Source organism: Syzygium oleosum, unplaced genomic scaffold (assembly GCF_021117445.2).
Source record: "Syzygium oleosum isolate NSW1041296 unplaced genomic scaffold, Sole_v2.1 Sole_v2.05, whole genome shotgun sequence".
NCBI lineage: Eukaryota > Viridiplantae > Streptophyta > Magnoliopsida > Myrtales > Myrtaceae > Syzygium > Syzygium oleosum.
The window spans coordinates 10417728-10442090 of NW_026607489.1; the positions used below are offsets into that span (position 1 = coordinate 10417728).

A 24363-nucleotide genomic window follows, 5' to 3' on the forward strand; every position below is an offset into this window, starting at 1 on the left:
CAGCTTTTTGCTTTACTTCTCTTTCGTGCTTTCCAACGTAAGAAGACGCTGCATGGTTAGTGGATGTGTGATGTGGAACGCATCTCTTTTATGGGCATAACTATTTCAAACGAGAATCTTGCAGTGCTAAAGCAAAGCCAAAGCCTAAAGCCACTCAGCCGTGACCAGATCTTTTGCTGAAAATTATCGAGTCCCATTCCCGAAAAGATCAGTCTTCTTTCTGTCAGCTGATGCTTACCCATCTAGGAGAAGGGATTGATAGGACTATGCATCTGCCGCTCTTTGTGGATTTGTCAAGCAAGCTTAGTTTACCCTTGAAGAATTTAGAGAGCACCATCATTGAGATTGGCTTTTGAGTTTCGGCTCGATTTGGTCAAGACTCGACTCAAACCGGTTGGTGTGCAAAATGACCGTGCATATGAAAATTCGGAGATTCAGGGGCTCGTCCTTATATGACTAGCTGAACCTGTTTGAAATGTTCTGTCCCTTCTATCACAGATATATGTTATATCGATTAAATCATGGTACCAAGTATGCGATTTGTTTCATTCTTGGTATCTATTGTGAACTAATCCTATTATGAACGAAAACTTCGTGCATGTGTATAAAAATATAGATGGTGAACAATTAAATATGAAATCATCCGGATGCTTATGTATATCTTGTGATGGAAAATAAATAAGCTCTCTAAATTCTCCAAAATCCATCCTTTTTCTATGCACATGCAAGCACCTATTGCCTCATCTTACTGTAACAGAGTGAAAGAATTAAGGGTTAATATCATGAAAAATTTCAAACTGGTACATCTGTGATAAATTTACCAAAAACTAATTTTTTTATTACAAAAAATCCAAAACTAGTATACTTGTGATAAATTTACCCAAAACTAATTTTTTGACCACGAAAAATCCCAAACTGATATACTTGTAATAAATTTATCCTTTGTTAAATTGAATTAATACCACGAAAAATCATAAATTAGTAAATATGTGACAAATAGAGATGTAAAATCCTAAACTTGTACACTTGTTAACTGTCACGTGTCATTCAACTTAAGAATTTAACGGTAAAATTTAATCGAGAGTAATTTTGTCATAGCAATATTAATTTCAGATTTTTTATTATCAAAAAATTAATTTGAAGTTTTTTGTGATATTATTCCTTATAATTAGTTCCGTGAGTAACACCTGGGAGTGCAAACGATCAACTTGTCCGGATATGGGCCCACGTGATTACGTGGCAACACCGGAGGAGTCCACGGTGGCAAGAAAATGGCGCACGCCCGATAGTCAGAGAGACAGAGACTTCAGCTTGCTTCGGCAACCAACGCTCGTGTTTATGTAACTGCCTCTCTCTGTCTGTCTGTCTCTCTCTCTCTCTCTCTCTCTCTCTCTCTGCCTCTGCAAAGTCTTCGTCGTCTCCGTCCCCTCTTCTTCCTCCTCCTCTAGGCGCTTCAATGGACCTGCTGCACCTCATCTGCCCTGCCTCTCCATCCGTACGCTTTCGCGTTTCCTCCTCCGTTTTCTTTCGCCTTCTGCATGCGCGCACGGGAAAGGTTTCCTGCTTGTTTCGTTCTTGGATTTTTTTTTTTTGTTTGACTCGCAAGCACGTCTTTTTCCAACCGCTGGGGTGTTTTCCCTCGAAGGGTTCTCTTTTTGTGTCCTTAAGGTCGTGCGTTAGAGGTAAAGTTCCAGTATTGGTGGCTGGGGAGGAAATGAATTCAGACGCTCTGCTCCGATTGTGTGGTGTGTGTGGTTACGTTCTGGTTTTGGTTGCTGAAGATACCGAGGTGCGCAGAGGGTCTGAGTACCACAGCACTTGTCCATCACACCCGCGTTAAAATAATGAATACAGAGCAAATGTTGTGTTTCGTCAGATATTTTACATTTCGCCTTCGTAACCGGGAAAAATAGTGCTATGAGCTCATACCAATTTAGTGTTTGTACGTGGATTTAAATGTGGGGAAATTGAAACCATCAGTAGTACCTGTGCTGTTACTCAAAAGTCAAAACACAGAATCAGCTGGGAACCATCTTTTTAAAACAATCCTCGAACTTTTGTAAAAGGTTACTATCCATCCTAGGATTGTTTCCGGTGACGAATTTATTAGGAGGGGACGCAAGGCTTTTTATTTTGCTGTCAAACTTAAAATCGAGTAAATTTTCAGGATGATGTTACTTCTGTACTTTTCGTTTGATTTGAAAAAGTCCCTAGACAATGTGAAAGGAGGCATGAAGCATTGCTGCTACCACCTCTCTTCAGCCTCTCTCTCTGTCTCTGTCTCTCTCTCTCTCTCTGCACGCACGCATGCCTGTTCACATTCAGGTTTCAAATCCGAAGTTGCCACCAACACTAACCGTGGTGGCGATTATGGCTATTAGAAATAATCACTGAGCAATTTCAGTTTCAGAATTCTAACATCAGTGGCAATTGGCTGCCACGATTAGAATTTCTAAACTCTTAGTAGTGTTGGATGAGGTGGCTGACACTCACTCAGCCTTTAGCCCCGGTGGTTGGGCAATGGCACCCCCACCTTCTTAACTTTCGATTGTTGCTGTTGTGGTGCCTTCTTGGCACCATATGTGAACTGGAGGCAACGGAAAGTGACCCATGGATCCTGTTTGTCCAAGTTAGCATTTTGGAGTCCACGTCGGCCTCCTGATGAACTAACAGAAGGAGAATGGTGAAACCCTTGAAAGAAACTTAAAAAAATTTCCCATATAAATGAAAGTTTTGCTACAAAATTGAATTTTGAGTAAGAGTACATTAGCTTCTTCTCATTTGCCCTCAAATGTTTCTTGAGAGTGGATATAATCTCATGGTACTTGCTGTGATTTTTCATTTGGATGCTTAATGGTAAGCAGAAATTATGGACACATTTGTTTCTTCTGGTGTTTTTGGCCCATTCTTTGTGGATGTAAGTAATCTAATGATTGATATTGAAGTAGTTTCATGGATCAGTAAGTTAACCAAGCATCTGTTTTTTTTTTTGTTTTGGTGGATTTTGATGATTGAACGCTCTGTTTTTGGTTTTTCAGGTGTGGGATGGAAATATATTGTCCGAGTGCTTCAGTAATATATATCCTTTAAATTTGATACCTTGTCTTTCCCGGTTCAAATGGAATAGTATGGCAGTACTTTTTTTGCATTTGCTTCTCCTTAATGGTGTTTACGGTTTTGGCATTTGGAGGGAATGTAGTTACCATTTTCATGATTGCCATGCTAGGCATTACAAACAAGAGCAAGCAGAGTACTTGGAGGGTAGGTTCTGGTTCTACATGAATCACTTCAACCAAGAGGTTGTATTATATATAATGCTGTTTACTTGTATGTTGATGTGTGTTCAACTACTGATGTTTAGTCAGATCAGAATCATGACGAACAGGGAGGTTCACCGGTCCACTAAACGTTTAAATTTATGTGTTGGGCATATAACGCCTGTGCGTGCATGAATTCTTAACCTTCCTAAAATTGCACTGTGGAAGTTATAAATGTGTTTTGACCAGTTTGATCAGAATCAAATCACAGATGCATGTTCTGCTTAGCTAAGCTAATCATTCAGCTTTTCTCTCCATCATATTTTGTCTGTGGCTTCCATGACTTCAATTACTCTATCATATGGTAAAAGTGGACATCTCCATGGGGATTTATAGACTGCGAAATTTCTCATTATTTTTTTTTTCTCTTGGCAAGTTTATCATCTTAAAACTCATCTAGTTTACTACTTGTCCTGCTTCCCCCCACTTTGCAGATATTCCAGCACAGTCCTAAAGATCTTCCGGTTTATAGATCTTAAAACTTGCTTCATCACTCTTGCACAATCGATGCAGAAAATACATCCAATGTTGCATCACTCTGTCTCTAATCCGCAGCCCACTCCCATCCATGAGTGGCTTTCTCTTATATCTCTGTATCATGTCAACTCAAGGATTTGTCTCTCTTGTGGATGTGCCGCTCGACTTTTGTCTTTTTTTATTTGCACTCGCTAGTCTTCTAATCGCAGTTAACCCATTGTACTTGATGCATATAAATCAAACATTCAACACAATTTATTCTTTAATTCACTTTTCTTTTGATGGTCTCAAATCATCAGTGTGTATTGTCTAATATACAAGTTCATGTGTTATGAATTGAACTCAGATGAACTTTTTCGAAAAAGGAGTTTTCTATGTGCTTCCAATCATTGGAGCAAGTCTCTCATTTCTGGACGTGGCTTTCCTGCTGAACACTGCTTATCACAGAGGCTTGGTTGCGTACCATTCATGGCTTTTCAAATGTTCAAGGTTTGCAGTCTGGGTGAGTTTCTTAGCTTTATATGTGAGTTTTACCTGATCGAATATGGCGGCATTTCCTAGATATATCTTCTATAACTCTCTTCTTTCTACTTTGCAGGCGCTAATAATACTGGCCTTGAAGTGCCCCTGTGGTTCCTCCATATTTTGTAACAGGGTTCTGTGTTTCTGGTGGGCAATAAAGCCATTGTTCATGATCCCCAATCTGCAGGCAACTTTTCGCTCGTTGGAGGTGACATTGCTCGTTGTGAAAATTTTTCTTATCATTATGTGTTGGTATATTCAGTTGCTGTATCAGCAGCGTATTATTTTGGTTCACGTTGTGGTTGCCAGTTGCAATGTGCCTGCTCAAATGCGACAGTGTCTGATTTGTTTTCATCTGGCAATCTGAGGCTTGAATTTCTAGATCCTCATTTGCGGGAGGGCTAATTTTTTGCTTAATTCATAAGTTTACCTTAATAAATAAGTTTTTGTCTCCCAAGATGGTACTGACATAACTTCGTGTGTATGGTACAAGATTAAGATTACACATTATGTTTTAAAGAGTTGCATTTTGAACAGGTGCTAGTGTGCCTAAATGAGAGCTGTATGTTTTTGTTGGATGTTATGCTTGGGGTTTCGCTCAACATTATCAGGGCGAAAAGAGCATCTTCTAAGAGCCGGTACTATCTGGACCTTTGTGACTTTCCAGTTATTTTCTTCTGTGGACTAAAATTGTACTGGAACAGCATCATATTTGCTTCGCGTGCAACTGCTGATCTCTCATCCGTCCAGCATGGTTTGTCAAAATTTTCAGTCAAATTGTGATGGTAGTGAAAATGCGGGGGTGCAGAGTGATACTACTGATGTACTGGTCTAATTACAAGTCAGGGAGAGTGTTTCTCCACTCAATGCATTTGGAATGCAAAAATTGTTTGACTAGCAATTGACATGTCAAATATGACTAATAAGTAAATTATGATTTGGGAATACACATGATTGAATGTAACAATAACTCTGACAATGGGAGAAATATCTTTAATATTAAATTCTCTTGGCTTTGTCATTGTATATCTCCAATGAGGTACTTAGCATGTATTTTGGTTGCGCTTTCGAGTTTGAACTGCTAATATTGATATGTCTATCTCCTAGTATTGGGATTCTGGATAACTTTATGTGAAGGTATAAATTGTAGGCAGTTGGAAGAATCACTTCTTTCCTTAAATGAGGATGAAGAGGAAAATTCTCATATGGACTCGGTAAGTTGTTCGGTGATCCCTATCTGTCAGGTTTGTGTTCCGTTCGATGTTCTACATAGTGAAAATTCTTTGATTATGAATATCCTGTTCTTGGGATCTGGGAAGTGATTTTTCTAGTTCACAAATTTTCTAGCGTCAATGTGCTTTCACTTTCCACAGCTAAAGGCTGGTGGCATGTTTTCTAATTCATCTTGTAGTAATATCTCGTATGTGAAATAGATGACAAACTAGGCATGAGACGAAATCAGAATGTAAGTCATTGTTGATACGTCAGTGAAGCTATTTGAGGACCATCAGTTGATTGGATTTGTGATTGTAGATAGTGGATTAGAAGGTAAAATTACCTTTGCCAATTTGAACTTAAGGATATTTACGAATACATCTATTCGCACATTCTATACAGGGTAAGCACTCGAGAAGCTGTAGCTATGCACCAGGGTCATTACTAAAACGATTGCTTCCCTCCAAAATAAATGAACAGAGAATAATACAAATGTGTTTGGGCTTGTTATCCTATAATTAAAGTGAGAAAAAAAAAAGAAGCTTTCTTGGAAACTAATTGTTCATTTATGTTGATACGATTCATCTTGGTACCATGAGCCAATTAGAGTTATGTTTTTAAAAAAGGGATTAGAACTTGAAACTACCTTTGCTGATTTGAACTGAAGGATAACTGAGGGAATTATACACAGGCACTTGATGTGATGTTATATCCATTATATGCACAGTAGAAGCTGTGGCTTTGTATCTCCAGTTATGTTGCACGGTAATCGACTATTTTTATAAGAATTAATGAATTATTACTAGGATACTCTTAGATGAGGATATGGCGGGGAAGAATGACTAGGTTTTGCGTTACATATCAAGTCAAAATGATTATACCTGCTGAAGGTTCTAATTTTAATTTTGGGCTGTGGGCATGTTATCCTGATTACTTGTTTTCCTGATTTCTTTCGACCTGCAATATTTCTATCTTGACAAAAAGTAAAACAATTTTTGAGTCTCAAAACCTTGTCAAGTTGGCTACTTGAGTCATGGGTAGTTGAAGCTATAGATATGAGTGAGCTTTATAGGATTACGCTTTGAAAATTGATCTCACTTATTTATATTAGAACAAAGGTGACAGCAGATTGACAAGTATGCTTGAAGTAGAGTCATCTTTTGCCATTGCATGATGTATACCAGTATTTGAGTTGCTAAAAACAAATCAAGAGGCCTCGTTTTAGTAGGTTGTTTAGATTTTACAATATTGTTACCATTGTTTGGGGACAATTTTTATTAGACTGTGGATTGTTGACTATCTGCTCATTCATTTTCCTCCCCCAAATGTATGGCAATAACATCTGTATGAAGACGAATAGCTTTAATGACTTCTGTTTCTATCTTTAAAAAATTTGGAATGGTGCAAATGGGACCTTTTTCTAACACCCTCTCTTTGTTTTATTTGCTTGTGAAAGGGCACTGCAGAGAGTTACTGGGATCTTGTGACTTTCAAATCTATTGCTAAAGTGATGAATCGCGGTGTAATAAAGCAACTTGACTTTGAAGATTTGCTTTCGCTACCTTCCGATATGGATCCTTCTTCCTGTCATGATACATTGTTCAGCTGTTGGCAAGATCAGTGGAACTGTAACCCTCTTGAGCCATCTTTGTTCAAAGCGCTTTGCTGTGCCTATGGGTGGTTTTACGTTCGTTTAGGTTTATTGAAGGTAATATATTATAGTTCCTTCCCCAATCTGATGCATATATCGCTACAAAAATTTGTATTGTAATAGTGACCTCATCATTCGTTAAGATTGATGCGGTCTTTTCTGGTCTCCTGAAATAGTTTGTTTGGTTGAGGCATCTATCGGGATCTGATTTACAGAACCTCATAAAAGACCCATGACCTATGGAGTCTTCATATTCCATGACCACCCACAACAGAACCAGACAAGCAAATTGAGCACCAAATGAGAATTCAAGACATTTGGAAAAGGTGGCCTGCTATTAGATTAGGCCCATCATGTCATGCGATCCACTACTGATAATAGTTGAACTAAATGCTCCAGAAACCTTTGCAAACTGCCTTTTCTTCATAGCATTGTTTAACTATTTTTGACAAGTGACAAGGCTCACAGCTATTTGAATGTTCAGTTGTTGATGATTTGTTTACTCCAGGCAATCCCTTAGTCTCCCACTATGAACAGTTTCACAAGTATTGTGAACATTTTGTTTGCTCCACGTGTTGATCCTCTGTCTCTTGTTCTATTAAAAACTGATATGAATAGCAATTTGACTGTCAAGAGACTAAAGCTTAGGATATGGACTTTTGGGGACTGAAAATTTGATGGCCGGCTCTTGATTTCTCAGTATATTGGTTTTTCTATTGATTCTATTATCCTTTAGAGTGGACAAGGATGCATATGCTGTCTTCTTTTCTTGCTACGGATCATCGTTTTCAAATGTGCAACTTGTAGTCTTTTGGAGCAAGTGCTTTGTCATTTGCTTTCCTTTTCTCTATGTTTGTTCCCTCTGAATAACTTAGAATGTGCTCCAGGTGGTCAATGATTTGCTTGGGTTTGCTGCGCCCTTGCTGCTCAACAAGTTGATTCGATCCCTTCAAAGAGGTTATGCCTTGATAATCCTTTTCTCTAAAATGAATGTCTTAATAATCTATGCATAATTGTTTTCCCTAAAGGATCATTGCTCGATCAATACAAAAGGATGCTGAAATACTAAATATTGATGGCTTTGACAAGATATTGAGAATGAATGCAGCTAATGGTTTTCAAGCTCTGGCAGGTGCTAATTCTGGAGATTTAGTTGTTCATACGTAGACTGAAATTAATGATGCAGCTTATAAGGGGATCGAATTTCCCCTTGGCACAGAAAGAAATAAATTGACCATTGTAGTTTGGTTTAGGGTAGAGTTAAGTATGCACTGAGCATATACGACATGGCGTTAAATTTCTATGATTCCTGTTTCTGTTTATTATCTTTTTAGGTATTAGTTGTTGCTTCCTCGTGTAGTTCTTGTTATACATAGTCCTATTGATCCTTATTAGAAAATCCTCCAGCATAGCTTGTCTTCCCAATTAATCTGCTTTCCCTTGTTACTTTTTTTGGCCTGAAAGCATCTGGACTTTGTAGTTCATAGCATGCCAAGTACAGATTAACCTATCTTTAGACTGATTACTTTCAATATAATAACATATCGATCCTAATTTGACCAGATTTTGTTTCTCTTTCCAGGTTCTGGGAATGTGGATGGCTATGTCTTTGCTATAGCCTTAGGCCTCACATCTATTGTCAAGTAATTTTCCCCCTTTTGAGTTCAATGATAAGCTATTTCTTAATTCCTTTAATTGAAATACAACCAAGTTCTATGTCCATGTTTAGTAAAAACTAAGAATATTCAACACTTAGTCATATGCAATTACTAAACAGAAATTTTGTTTCCATTATCAGCACATAAAGTTATCAACACTTACTTATTTTGTCACTTATTTTGTCAATATTATCACACAAGCACATTGAGTACCTTAGATCATTATAGACTTGTAGACACTAACAACTTTTAAAAGTCACCATAAATTTTTTCATAATTTTCTATGAACTAAAATGTTTTTTCATTTTTCTGGGAAACTTGGAAATGGCTTTTGATCAACTTCTAATATTATTGCAATGACTAACTAATGGTTGAAGCTAATTTTTACAAGCTACCATAGTGCTATTCAGCTTATGACTGTACCACACCCCCTATTTATGAATCTAATAATATTGTTTCGCGATTGCAAGTATTTTTAGCTAATCTTTACAAAAGATATCAAGAATTGTATGCCTGACGCAGTGTAAAATTCTCTACACGTTCTGGATGTGGTATCAAGTTATCGGATTGGGTGAATGTTTGTCTTGGATGTTGCAGATCCTTTCTTGACACACAATATACCTTTCATCTTGCAAAGCTGAAGCTCAAGCTACGATCCAGTATCATGACTGTCATCTATAAAAAGGTAAGTGTTCCCCTTTATAGGCTTCTTGCTTATGAGTTACATTTTGTCAAACCTCAAATCAATTGGGTTTGGCATCATGCATTTGGGTACGTACTCCAATCTCTTAGTGTGTTGATTATTGTACGTTATTGTGCCCATGTCTGATTTTCCTAGGTTGCTCTAGTTCTTCAAGTGGCCTTCGGTTTATGTTGTAGCATTTTTTCTTGAGCTCTACCCATTTATTTGTTTCATGTTCAATAAGTACTCATCATCATATTTCATGTGTCTTCTGGAAAAGGGATGAGAACAAAAAGATACGGATGATGTTAAGCCCAATTAACCTTTTTAATTTTATATACGAGTGTTGTAGATTGCTGTAGTCCTGATACGCTGTTAGTATGAGTATCCAACCTTTTCATTTATATATTCAGTGTCTCACCGTTAGCCTGGCAGAGCAAGCACAATTTTCTAGTGGAGAAATTCAGACGTTCATGTCTATAGATGCTGATCGAACTGTCAACTTGTGCAACAGTTTCCATGATATGTGGAGGTAATAATATCTCATTCTTTATTCATGATGTAGAATTCTTCAACAAATATTGTTGAAGTATGGATAACTTTTTTTTTTTAGAAATATAGAAACTTTCATGGTGGTTTTTTTTTCTCCAGTTATTTTCAGGTAAATTGTATCCAATGTTTTTCCCTCATTTTCCTAGAAAGAACCCTATACATCAAGATTTCTAATTCGTGGAAAAGTTTGCAGTTGATGGTAATTGAGTTTAAAAGTGGTTGATAGGTTGACTTTCGTAAATGTTTATATTTTGGAGACATATTTTGAAGGTATCATAGTGGATTGACTTGGATGACCTAATTTACAAAATAAATACTTTATGGTACATGGATCTTTGTGAAGTGTAAAGTAAGTTTACTTATTTTTAGTCTACTTATTATTCTAACTATTGGTTGGTATTGTGAAAGATGTGCTCCACTTTTAATTAATTTGACGATGTGTTTAAGATGATTTGTTATAATTAAGGTATTCAAGGAAATTTGGTGTTTAGCAATTTCTACGAAGCGGATAGTGCAAGGTGTAAAGCATAAGATAGCATTGTATTGGATCTTCGGCCTTTGTCATTGTAATCTCTAAATAATGCTAATTCTCTTACTATTCCAGCTTGCCCTTGCAAATAGGAGTGGCTTTGTATTTATTATACACACAAGTCAAATTTGCTTTTGCTGCTGGAGTCGCAATAACTGTGCTGTTAATACCAGGTATGACTTAAGTCAATGACTATGCTGTCAGAGAGTCATCTATTTTATATGTGGAAATTTTCAGTCTCCGCAGTTCAATACATCTGTAAACATAAAATGTAATATTTTCTTTTGTTAATTCCTCTCATTCCTGAATGTCCTTTTACAGTGAATAAGTGGATTTCGACTTTGATTGCTGCTGCTACACAGAACATGATGAAACAAAAGGATGAAAGGTATGTGTATTAAGGACTGCAGTCTTGTTATTTTGCAAAACAGGGATTCTTTTCAAAAGGCTTTGTTTCTAAACATAAAAATAAAAAAAAAACTAGCTACAGTTGATTAAATAAAGCAATGGAGTCACTTATTAAAGGTGTTTTCTATGACTCCATAAACCTAAATTAGGTGAAGAATGTAAATGTTTTGCCTACGATTAGGTAACATGACAACATTTACGTGGATATGTTTAAATCAAATAAGAATGTTGGGTGGCCAAGCAGTCCACCAGTTTTATTGGTCAGGTATGTAGGAATACCGAAAGTTGGATCAATTTACTTGGATCATGGTTCCCCAGGGGGTTTAGCGATCCTGGTAACTTCCAGGGGTACTTCAGCTGACTATTTCTGTTTGAAAACAAGAAAGGAATATGCCCTTGATCACTATCCATTCTACACCAATTATGTTGCATCATACCAGTTAGTTGTCAGATATTGCTCTTTGCAAAATTGTAGAGAACTGGTGACATTTAAGTTGATTTTTTGAAGTCTCGAACTTCCTTATTACATTGAATAGCCCAGGAATGTTGATCTATGTTCTGCGCCCATGTTCATATTGAGAAACAGTGGGATATTGATGACTCTAGATAGTCAACCAACTGTGGGATCCCATGAGTTTTGGCAGGATTAGGAGAACAGGCGAACTTTTGTCTCATATTCGCACTCTGAAAATGTATGGATGGGAGCTTATTTTCTCAAATTGGTTATTGGAGACGAGATCCTCAGAAGTTAAGCATTTAAAGGTATGAGACTGCTTTACATTGCTGGTTCCCTGATACTAATTAAATTAATTGCATTTTGACACAGTGAAATGCTGATGTGATGCTTTTTTTCCAGACACGGAAGTACTTGGATGCATGGTGTGTGTTCTTTTGGGCGACCACACCCACTCTTTTCTCTTTATTCACGTTTGGTCTTTACACATTAATGGGACATCAGCTTGATGCTGCAACGGTAAAGTAACCATCAAACTTAAAACATCAGTTTCAAAGACATCTTGATACGCATATATTTACATATGTGCTATACCTGGTTCATTGTCATCTATGCATTTGGATATACTGGTAGGCTCTTTACTTGCTGTTCAAGAGGTTAAATCATTGAACCTTTGTTGCAGGTCTTCACTTGTCTTGCTCTGTTTAATACATTGATCTCTCCACTTAACTCATTCCCCTGGGTCATTAATGGACTGATTGATGTGAGTCTTTCATGTGCTTAGCTTCTTGGTGATAACTCCTTCACTGTGATTAAAGTTCTCTTACTGGTATACTCTCTCCTAAATTGTTTTAGGCCTTCATATCCACCAATCGGTTGAGTAGGTTCCTTCGCTGTTCTGAGCACCAATATGAACAATGTGCAGTGGGTTCTTCCTCATTGGTTTCTGGGAGCACTAAGTCTCAGTTAAGCTCTGACAGTATGGCAGTTGCAATGTATGATGCTTGTTGTAATTGGTCAAGCAGCAATACACAACAGCTGAGTCCGGTAATAGATCACATCACCCTAGCCATTCCAAAGGGTTCACTTGTTGCAGTAATTGGAGAGGTGAGATTTCTTAATGACATACTTGGCCTTTCCTAAGATTCTCATGTTGACGGGTTGAGATTTCTTTTTTATTAAAGTGGCGTGTGGTGGATATACTTTCATGAATCAATCAATGGTATGAATGTAATCTACCGTAAGTAGAATTCTTAAATTGGTGATGAGATTGAAGATATATAGGGACTGAACAATCTTCATATTCGAAAATAAGGACGCGTTGCAAAAAAGATAAGGATGATTGGATGGTTGCTGCTGCTATGGTCTGCTCTCACTTATTTCTTAGGGTGAATGAGATCTCTGGCTCTTGGTCTAGATTCTACACTAGTAGACTACATAAGGTTGTAGGTGTAGAATCATGTAAGTGGCATGTGGTGGATACACTTTCATGAATCAATCAATGGTAGGAATGTAATCTACTGTAAGTAGAATTGTTAACTCGGTGATGGGATTGGAGGAAGATATATAGGGACTGAACAATCTTCATATTCGAAAATAAGGATGCATTGCAAAAAAGATGAGGATGATTGGATGGTTGCTGCTGCTATGGTCTGCTCTCACTTATTTCTTAGTGTGAATGAGATCTCTGGCTCTTGGTCTAGATTCTACACTAGGAGACATACGGTTTTGCGTGTAGAATCATTGTGATTGGGTCATAAAAAGAATCGATGGAATTAGATAATGTAACATATAACGATGTCAAACATTATTGACCGACTTTGCATATACTCAGTATATCCTTCATTAATTCTACAGCTGCGAAACATCAAATTTTTGTGTACTTCTAGTCTATCCTCCATCTGAGATCTGACTGCTTTCAGGTCGGTTCGGGTAAATCATCCCTGTTAAATGCAATGTTGGGAGAGATGCGATTCATTCATGGATCAATTAGTTCAATTGGTTCTGTGGCATATGTACCACAGGTTTGTATTTTCTTCTTGCTGTGAGTATGCTTTTCTAAACTCAGCAGTACATGTCATTCTGACATTGGCAGTGGTGGAAGTGCAGGTTCCATGGATCATGTCAGGAACTTTGTGTGAGAATGTACTGTTTGGGAAAAAATATGATTCGAAGAGGTTGGCTCTACAAATGAGTAGAAATTAACTCTCTTTGATCATTTCAGTTTGTAATTGGAAAAATTCTACTTTTCATCCCTGTATTTTCATGCTTTTTTAATAAGTCCTAGTACTTTTAATATGCCTAAATAGTCTTACTTATACAAATTTTCTAATCAAGTCCCTCCAACCCATCCGGCCAAGTCCATTTGGCCTGGCAATTGGACAACATTGCTGTGTGACGTGGATAAAATTTCTCCAATGTGGACATCCACGTGGGCATCCCCATTGGCTAAATTTATCTATGTGGCACTCCGGCACTGTCTATGTTGGCTAAATTTTTCCATAGATATCTGCATATTTTATTCAAATTATACTTTGGCATCGTTTGACAGCCACGTCTGCTGAATTTGATCAGATTTATTGTCGAAGAGACTTAATAAGAAAATTTATGAAAGTGGAAGGACTATATAGATAAATTAAAATATAGGGACTTGATTAGAAAAGGCATGAATATACAGCGACAAAAAGTAGAATATTTTTGCTTTATATTTGTTCATTATTCTGCTGCTTCGCGTGTCATTTTTCCCAGTTTTTTCAGCATTTCTTTTTTCTGGGCAGATACTCTGATACTTTACAAGCATGTGCACTGGATGTTGATATCTCTAAGATGGCTGGAGGTGACATGGCTTATATTGGAGAAAAAGGAATCAACTTATCTGGGGGACAGAGAGCACGTCTTGCCTTGGCTAGGTCCTGCCTGCTAATGTCGTTTTTCTTTGATTGGACAAATAACTCATGATATTATATATGTGGCAGGGCTATATATGGCGGCTCCAACATCTTGATGCTTGATGATGTCCTGAGTGCAGTCGATTCTCAAGTTGCTCAATGGATTTTAAATCATGCAATTCTGGGACCTCTTACAGAGCAAAATACTCGTGTTCTTTGTACACACAACGCTCAGGTTAATTTTATGGAGTTCTTGCATTAAGTTGAAACTTTTATTCTGCTTGAATAGCTTGGGCAAAATGTTACAAGAAAATGCATACCGTTGAGATGATATGATAGTAAGCTTGTCCAAAAGTATATAGTTCAGGATTAGATGGCCTTCAGATGCTTGGCAACTGGTGGTTGCTGTTCGACCAAAAAAAAAAAAACTGGTGGTTGCTGAAGCAAGCTACAGTACAAATATTGTTTCTGAAATTTAGAGCCACGAGCAAGCTATAGTACAAACATTCTTTTTTGCTTCTTTTGTTACAATAAATCTTTTCTTCAGCACCACCTTATCTCCTTGCATTCGAACAGATTGGGAAACGATCTCATCAGTAGTACCATTACCCAATTGTTTTCCTGCATTAATATAAGCATACGGCATATTAATGATACTGACACGTGACAAAAGGGTTTATCTCCTTTTATTTGACCTAACTAATTGAGTACCTATTATTAATTGAGAACTAAGATGGGGTAATGGCCCTCTAGCATGCCACTGGCGGGAGGAGGGAAGGCATCTCGGTTTAGGAAATATTTCGTGTATGTGATTTAAGTGAGTTTGCCAATGGTATAGGGATATTCTCAGCGGGACATGCTAAATCTAGTCAAGGTGGTTCAATTAATAAGTTTAAACAATTATAAATTTCTATTTTCGTTAAAACTAGGTGGGCTTTCTTCACTTCTCAAAAGTTTGAGTTTTTCAACCTGTTCATGCTGAGGTCTTTCATTCTGCAGCAGTGAAGCAAAGTGATTCTTTTTATCTAGTTGGCGCTTTTGGGGGTCATAAGTATATTCAGTCCTTGGGTGTCATAAGATAGTTATGCCTGTATTCGATCACCATTATGTTCTGCGAGTTCTTTGTCTTGCCAATGCCAAGTACACTTTGCCGAGAAAGCTAAAGGAGAGGAAGGTCCTAGTTTGCTTTAGAGCTGTGCCACGTGAACTGACTGTTATCAGATGCTAGGACGCTGTCCTGAGCGCCTCATCCCTTTGAGTTCCAATGTCAAAAAGATTTTATGATCTGCCACATTTTTTCTAGGGGCTCTTCTGTAATGACTAATTTGGGCAAATCTTTCTTTGTTTAGACTTGGAGTTGTTTTTACTCCACATTAACCATTTTTATCATTTCTTTTGTGAACTTAACAGTAGACAAATACGAGGCCCATCATAGACACACCTCCTCACTGCTCCTTCTGCCGCTTGACAGGCAATATCTCTTGCTGACATGGTAGTTGTGATGGACAAAGGGTGCGTAAGGTGGGTTGGAAGTCCAGCTGATTTGACGATTTCACAATATTCATCTTTCTTTTCCACAATGACACGAAATACATCGCTTGAAAGCCATGACCAAGAGCAAAAGATTCCTTCTATGAGAGCCAACGAGGACCTTCAACAGGACAATGGTTCTCAATTAATTGCTGGGGAGGTGCAAGAGATTATTGAAGAAGAGGAAAGAAAAGAAGGCAAAGTTGAATTTGCAGTATACAGGTGGGTCATATTTGTTGTTGCTTGACATTTTACTCCAGGGGGATGCTTTTTTTCCTTTTTCTTTTTACTTAAGCAGATTCTACAACATATTTTTGAAACTTATGTGATTTTTTATAATTTCCACATTGTTGCCATTGTGGCAGAAATTATGCTGCATTTTCAGGTTGGCTTGTTGCAGTAATCATATTCCTTTCGGCAATTTCAATGCAAGCCTCACGTAACGGAAACGATCTATGGCTCTCCTACTGGGTTGATACAACAAAAGGAGGCATTGAGTCAGCATCCTCTACATCCTTTTACCTGGTCAGAGTTATTCCGTTTGTCTTGTTGCCAATTACAGACATTTATTTTTATACTTGATCATAAAAATTGGTTTGAAATGCTCTACTCAAAAGTGATCCAGCAAAATAGATTAATTGAAAGATTTCTACTCTCCGTATTTTGGGTTAAATTGTTGTTACAACCATCATCATCGTCCTCTGCAGAGGGCATACCATGTTTGGAATTACCGTAAAATGTTCAGTTGTCTCCCAAAAGGTTAATTCTCTTTGTAGAAAGTGTTATTTCTGCAAATTACATGGGTATCTCAACCTGGTCACAGGGATCAGATGATGTTGAAGTGCATCACTAAGGCATAGCATGTTACTGAGAGAATTTCACTTTGCTTTTCTTTTATGGGATCGAGGCAGGTTGTTCTCTGCATCTTTTGTATTATAAATTCGATTCTCACACTAGTACGAGCTTTCTCATTTGCATATGGCGGGTTGAGAGCTGCCGTAAGGGTGCATGAAATTCTACTTCAAAGAATAATTGATGCACCTGTAAAGTTCTTCAACCAGACACCCAGTGGAAGAATACTTAATAGGTCAGGGTAACTTCCTCTGATTCTCCCAGTTCTGTTGTTTTCCTTATTTTGTGATGATATCTTCTGGTGCAGATTTTCTTCAGACCTCTATACAATTGATGACTCTCTTCCATTTATCCTCAATATCCTTCTAGCAAATTTTGTCGGTCTTCTGGGTATTGCAGTCATTTTATCGTATGTCCAGGTAGTTTTTGAGACCTTATATTGTAAATTTTTCTTGCTTTTTCCCACTTGCCCTTCTGAGATATATTCCGGTGTTAATGCATTTATGCAGATCTTCTTCTTGTTTATGTTATTGCCCTTCTGGTACATGTACAGCAAGCTACAGGTACACGCTACTAAAAAATGTTGGTTATTCTGCGGGCAGGGTTTAAATTGTTTGGTATGAATTATTTTGCTGATGATTCTCAGAAGTCGATTAATTAGTGCATCTGAAGAACACGAGAGCTTTCACTGTATATATCATTTTAAGATGTTCCATAATAGGACATTGAATAGGTTAAGCATATGAAGAAACCCGCACCCTTGCATGTTCTTACTTCATTGTGATTAATGGTTTGGGTCATATTCTAGCTGGTTGGTAATGGGAGATTTTGGAATATTCAAGATGAGTTACACTCATTGAGAAAAAGTATTTTATCCAGGGAGAGAGACAGAGAGAGAGGAAACGCAGTTTACATCTCTACTTATGCACATTGAAGAAAGATTGCACAGGTGGATTAAAGATAACTTTTTCCACGTCATGTCAAGATGCACAAAATCAATTTCAAAATATAGGTATGACAGATTTTGCGAAAACACACTAATAAAAGCAATAGCACCAAATTCATTGGATGATGCCTTGAAGCAACCATTAGCATTCCTATTCTGTTGACCTTTCATTTGTAAGTTAATTCTGTCTCTCTTCTTCTTTTTTTGGGGGTGGGAGGTGTTCAAGCAGTTGGTTTTTTCTTTAACATGGTTACCTGTGAATTACTGGAAGGTCTCCGTTACCTACCCACAAACTACATGAGAACTGTAAAACACACAAGCGTAGATCTTTATGCATACCGCTTTATATAGTTTCCAGAGCAGGGATGTTTATGAAAACAAACAAAAAAGAGCAATTACCCCGACATATGACTTTGTAGCTCTCTTTTAACTTAGAAGTTCCACAGCTCTTTTACAGATCCACTTCCAGAGAGTTAAGAAGGCTAGACAGCGTTACTCGTTCTCCTATCTATGCATCTTTCACTGAGACTCTCGATGGATCATCAACTATACGCGCATTCAACTCTCAGGTAGACATTGGATGTTCTCATCAGATCCTTCTTATAGCAGAATATTTCTATTTTCAGAAGACAGGGATGATTTATTACAGTATTGCTGCTTAAAGGATATTACTAATTGCAGACCGTGATTTGTCTGTTCTTCGGTTGTAAAACTTTGATGATTTGATGGTAAATTAAGGTAATTAAGAAACTAGTTGAGCAGTTTGAGCACTGTAGAAGAGACAGTTATCTTTAATTGGATAGCTTAGTATCAACTTAAAGTGTACACAAAGAACCAAGTCTTACTATGGTGAGGAAAATCATTGAATCTTTCTGAAATCGAGTGCCTACAATGTGAGTAGGACTTCATCGTCCATGAGAATATGTCCTTAACTACTGATTTGTGTGGATATTTTGCTTGTGCTATTTACAGTCTTTGTACTAATATTGGCATCACTGGTTGTTGGACAGAATTTCTTTTTCACCAGATTCACTGATCAAATAGTGCTATATCAGCGGACTTCTCTCTCTGAGTTAACAGCGAGCTTATGGCTTTCCGTGCGCCTACAGGTATATCTGGACTCAATACACATTTTATGTCAATGGGACTTCTTTTCTTTATGTTTTGACTTCAAGAAATGTCGAATTTGTCAAAGTCTGATGCATAAGTAATTTTCAACTCTCTTTGGTGCTTTAACAATAAATAAGGGATGCTTGCATCTGTCTACATTTATGGACTAATGTTTCTCTATCAGTTGTTGGCAGCATTTATAATCTCATTCGTTGCGGTCATGTCTGTTGTTGGATCTCGTGGCTTCTTACCTATCAACTTTGGTAGTCCTGGGCTGGTACATGTTTTGTTCCTTTCGTCCAATTTATTTCTGCCTCATGTGACCTTAGCGACTATGTTTTTCTTTTCTCCTCCAAATTGAGACTGGCGATACAATTGAAGCTCAGAAGAGTATGTAGTAAGAATGGGAATTGACTTACTTTCACAGGTGGGGTTGGCCCTCTCCTATGCAGCCCCAATGGTGTCTCTGCTTGGTAGTTTTTTGACAAGCTTCACAGAAACGGAAAAAGAGATGGTTTCGATTGAGAGAACTCTTCAAGTACGAATCTGAGTGGAAGACATATTTTTGTTTATTTCTTTCCATACCACACTTACTTTCTGCAAATTCTTGTAGTATATGGACATCCCTCAAGAACAACTTGGTGGACACCCACCACTGGATTTAGATTGGCCTTCTCAAGGATTGATAGAATTTCAGCATGTCACTATGAGATACATGCCTTCCTTGCCAGCTGCATTGAATGATGTCACATTTACCATTCCTGGGGGGATGCAGGTATGCTCATACTTTGTATGTTATCTTGTTATGCCTAAAGATTACTATAATCTGGTCAATATATGTGATGGACGACAGTGTCTTGTAAGATGTGCCTAATCTGCTGTACATTCATTCAGGTTGGAATTGTTGGAAGAACTGGTGCCGGAAAATCCAGCGTCTTGAATGCCCTCTTCCGCCTCAATGGCCTCTGTGGAGGCCATATTTTGGTGGATCGCATTGATATAAACCACATTCCTGCTAGAGATCTTCGGTCCCGCTTCGCCATTGTTCCTCAGAGTCCATTCTTATTCGAAGGATCTTTGAGGTGTCGCTTAAAAATGTGTTTTGATACATTACCAATTCCTGCTTTCTATTCTATTTGCTGAAATCAACAGCTCCATTCCTTCTTCCTTAAAACTCAATTACTCACATTAAGGCCCTTCACTTTGATATCTAATGCTCGCTCCTTTTTTGTGATATATATAGGGATAATATGGATCCATACCGGGTCACTGATGACCTAAAAATATGGAATGCACTGGAGAAGTGCCATATGAAAGAGGAAGTGGAAGGAGTAGGTGGGCTCGATATTCATGTGAAGGAATCTGGTGTAACATTTTCTATCGGGCAAAGGCAACTTCTTTGTCTTGCACGCGCGCTTCTGAAGTCTTCGAAGGTTCCTAACACTCGACACTTTTTCTTTGTCCCCTTTCTATTTCTCTTTCAGTCGGTGCAAGTATGCTGAAAATCAAACTTTTCAGGTGCTCTGTTTGGATGAGTGTACAGCAAGCGTAGATACCCGAACAGCTTCAATACTACAGAACACGATATCTAATGAATGCCGAGGCATGACTGTGATCACCATTGCCCACCGTATTTCGACAGTGCTAGATATGGACAACATCCTTGTTCTCGACCATGGGACACTGGTATGTTTCTTGTTACTCCCCATATCCTGATAAGAGACCTTCTTTAGATCTACTTATTCCTGTAAATGATTTCAGAAGAAACTTGATTACTATTCTTCAACAATTTGTTACGCATAAGAGTATTTAAAAGTATTTATTTCAGAACGGCATAGTTGTCTTGAGTCCTCTGATTTTCGATCTGGCCTAATTGTGTACCTCATTGTCCATTTTAGGTTGAACAAGGAAACCCTCATGTTCTTCTGGAAGACATGTTCTCGAGATTCTCAAGTTTTGCGAAAGCTTCTACAATGTGAAATCTGATTTCTACTTTACAACCTCAGCAGCTTGACACCATCATGCACACAGGGCTACAACTTCCAGTTTCCATCATGAAAGATCAACCTCGAGTGAATTCTTGTTCTTATTCCATGACTTTGAGCAAGACTTTTGAAGACTTCTCAGGGCTCCTATTAGCCAATACGATTAACAAAGATGCTATATTGGGCAAGTCCAGGGTTCCCTTATTCATTCATTGTTGTCGACAAAATCTGGAAACTGATTTTCTTTTTCCATTTTAGCAACTCTGGCAGTATGGACCCGATTAGCAAAGATCTACCAGTCAATCTAGAAAGGGAGGAGTCAGTCGTTCTGCCATTGATTACAGGCAAACCTTCCGCAAGCTAAAGCCCTCACTACCTGTAATTGACAAAAGTAATGTTGATAGTTAACTTAGCTCATAATCAATATCCTGAAACAAGTAACTCTTTTTTTGAAGTTAGTAGAACCAATTTAAAGCAATTCAGCTAGATTAGTTCTTTTTTGGGTCTCTGATTATGTTCTGCGATCAGCAGTGGTGCGACACGTGTTGTAATCAGCAATGATGGATCTTTCATGAGCTTTCTGCCATCAAACCTACTGATTCAGTCTAGACATGCTACGGACCAGAGAATGGTATAGAATCAAAGCGAAGGATTATTTTGGTGCCTCCGCTACCATGTTAGTAAAGCATCTGATGTATCGCAAAAAAATTGCATGCATATGAAAGTGAAGAGTCACCTAATGCATAGAGGCATAGAGCTGTTGAGTATCTAGAGTTGTGTTTGTTGGACCACAGAGAATATGATAATCAAATTTTCAGATCTTGGAATGGTTGGGACGTATCGAGACTGGAGATTTATCCTGTGGATTAGAATAAAAGCTTTGAACTGATGGCTAGGGTGGTTTTGATAAAGCCAGAGGCCTTCCTCATCCTTTTGGCTTTGTTTTTTCATTATATTTGATGCCATATCATTGGTGGCACTGGCTTTTTTCCAGTAAATTTAGGAATGCTGTCCTCGGAGTGCTTTGGTCTTGCGCTTGAGAGCATCAAGAAAAGTAATAAGATTTGCCTCCAGCATTAACGGGAAAAAGTCTAATAATGCCACATTAACAGGATTGGCTTACACGGATGCAAAATACATCAGTCTGAGAACTAATGTGACAAAAGGAACTTGTTGGCACCTAACTAAGATACACGCGAGTTCTCCGCATCACTTCGCGGACTGATTTTGCATATCACTAGAATCAGATATCTATCCCTATCTATGGATAACCTCCTGCTATAGCCATTAATGTAACAGAAGAAGGAACTGATCTTGTGAAAACATAGCAAATTCACAATGGCCTTCCATCATTGCAGTGTGCTGTGGTCACCTGGCACCTGGGCAGGATGTTAGGCATTTCCAGGGACAGAACTTGTCCTCTTATCTAGCAGGGAAAAATCAAATAGAAAGGAAAGGCAAAAAAAAACAAAAAAACAGATTCAGTCAAGAAAGATGTGCTCATCAAATAAGACAACAGAACATATTCAGTCAATAACACAGGAGGTTCCTACCTAGACAAAAGCAGGTTACTGGCCAATGATTTTACCGGACGGTGCATGTGCAACCACCTCTGATTCAACTTTTGTTGAAGCAAAATATTTCATGCCTGCCTCATAATGCTCTTGTGGTCCTGAGCATCCATGAGAGACAAAGCTTAAGGCATTTCGACACTTGTTACTTGCAAAGCACATAAAGTTGCCACCTGGCTCTATTCTTGAGAGACTCTCGTTTGCTGAAACCCCATTTCTTTTGAATCCTGTTCCTTTGTTTGATTGGCTTATTTTAGCTCCTTGGCCGAAAGGGCACGGCCCTTTTTCCTCCCCTTGTAGATTTAATATGTGTGGGATTGGAATTTGGACCAAGCTCTATTATTCTTTGTATACCCTATGCTAGTGTTTTCTAAAGGACTTCATCTTTTGTGTAGGATTCATAGTCATTGGCAGATTATCACTTAGGTGACATGTGAATTGCGCAGCTTTATTCAGTGGAGTCACTGTTAGAGCATATAATATTGGATGGTTACAATCCCAAGTCACTCACACGTGCTCTTTCTCTTTCACCTCTAGTCCTTGTGAATCTAAACCCCCGTTTATTCTTCGAAATAATGAACCATTTGAAGAATATATCCCTAAAAACGATAACTTGTATCACCTAAGATGATTAGTCAATGGAAAATATTTTCATCATCGACAACAATTTATGTCTAAATATTTTCACGGATAATGAAAATGTCTTTTACTCGTTCATTTTTTGTAAGTAACACAAGCAGCCATTTTAGTAAACATTTGTTCATTTGTAGGGTTCAAGCTAACCCGATAAGAATGAGATTTTTGTAATACCGATGTACTCGACTTTCCATAAATAGCATGGCTATAAAACCATGAAAGGGTTTGCATGATTTGGTGCATGCCCTTCGATTTTGAATAATGCATCCTCACTTTCATTATTATATGTTCCTCCCCACATGGGACATTCTTTTTGGGTATTTCAAACTCCAAAGTGATGGAAGCCTCTACACAGACCACAAAAGCGGATTGATTGTTTTTGGAACTGCATATCTCTGGACATTGGACAACACTTTAATGAATTGAGAATATCATGGAGCGTATTTCCTTAAAATAAGCAAACATGCTAGTACGGAGAGACTTTTAGGCAAGCAATTTTTTTTAATGGAAACATCTTTCTATTCAAAACGAATAATTTTTCGCCGTAACTTTGGCTTTATATAAAGCAAAATAAGAGGACCGGCATCGACGGCCGTATTGCAAAAAAGTTTTCTTTCACGAGTCATTTTAGTGAACGTTGTGCCCACTTTCAATATAAAACGTTATGGATTTCTTACAAGGCACACCGTCGTATCAAATAAATTATGCGCATGATCCGATAGAACATACGTTGAGTGATTGGTGGTGGTGCTGCAACATGAAAGTTTGATTTTGCATTTCCTTAATTCAGGATGCACATGTCAGGGTCCTAAAGAATGCACAACTGTAGCTTTTGTGCTTAGTGAGAACGTGTCACTTGTCTAGCCAACAGGTCATGATGTCCCCTTGATGATTGCTCCAAGGAAAATGATGTTATCCAGCGATGAAGCCCAGAAAATGAGGTGATCTAAGTTGGGGACATCTTCTCGTTGAGATTAATGGATGATCCTGGGGGGACGTGAAAACAACACTGGAAAGTGAAGAGCATTCATGAAGTTAGGTTTTGTTCGGGGATACCGATCAGTCCTGAATTCGGGGTTTATTCAGTCTTAAATTTCTAAATTTTACAAATTTAGTTTTAAACCTTTGTGTGAAATTTCAAGAAAAAAGTACCCAAAAAATCTTAAATATGTCGCATTTGTACCAATTCAGTCATAAATCTTTCAATTTGACAAATTTAGTCATAAATCTTTTGCGTTTGTACCAATTAAGTCCATCCGTCAATTTTGACTGAAAATCGCTGATATGGACGCCTATGTGGCACGGCCGACGGCTGGTGCTAATATGGACATGTTTTAATAATATTTTGATTTTTTACATTGTTATGGCTTTTTTTCTTTT

General features: G+C 37.9%; 1 protein-coding gene across 1 annotated transcript; it reads left to right on the forward strand.

The window, feature by feature from the left end:
• The first annotated feature begins 1367 nt into the window (after nucleotides 1-1367).
• Nucleotides 1368-21250, forward strand: LOC115694610 (ABC transporter C family member 13). Its single transcript, XM_056312028.1, has 36 exons — nucleotides 1368-1495; nucleotides 3039-3079; nucleotides 3174-3261; nucleotides 4141-4296; nucleotides 4393-4524; nucleotides 4854-4954; nucleotides 5467-5530; nucleotides 6988-7239; nucleotides 8070-8139; nucleotides 8765-8825; nucleotides 9438-9525; nucleotides 9936-10054; nucleotides 10679-10776; nucleotides 10925-10991; nucleotides 11656-11773; nucleotides 11868-11984; nucleotides 12148-12228; nucleotides 12321-12572; nucleotides 13388-13489; nucleotides 13575-13642; nucleotides 14243-14374; nucleotides 14441-14588; nucleotides 15825-16105; nucleotides 16249-16408; nucleotides 16795-16970; nucleotides 17043-17154; nucleotides 17245-17298; nucleotides 18128-18250; nucleotides 18692-18790; nucleotides 18976-19068; nucleotides 19219-19329; nucleotides 19405-19566; nucleotides 19686-19873; nucleotides 20035-20224; nucleotides 20310-20477; nucleotides 20690-21250. The coding sequence occupies exons 1-36, from the start codon at nucleotides 1457-1459 to the stop codon at nucleotides 20768-20770; spliced, it is 4392 nt and encodes a 1463-aa protein (XP_056168003.1). The 5' UTR covers nucleotides 1368-1456; the 3' UTR covers nucleotides 20771-21250.
• The last annotated feature ends 3113 nt before the right edge of the window (nucleotides 21251-24363 follow it).

What these genes read in the sequence shown, in the direction of transcription:
- LOC115694610 (XM_056312028.1), top strand. Translation starts at nt 1,457, where the DNA reads ATGGACCTGCTGCACCTCATCTGCCCTGCCTCTCCATCC. An exon ending in ATGAAACAAAAGGATGAAAG is followed by an intron (nt 10,992 to 11,655) that starts GTATGTGTATTA and finishes GAGTTTTGGCAG; the next exon opens with GATTAGGAGAACAGGCGAAC. An exon ending in CCATTCCTGGGGGGATGCAG is followed by an intron (nt 19,567 to 19,685) that starts GTATGCTCATAC and finishes ACATTCATTCAG; the next exon opens with GTTGGAATTGTTGGAAGAAC.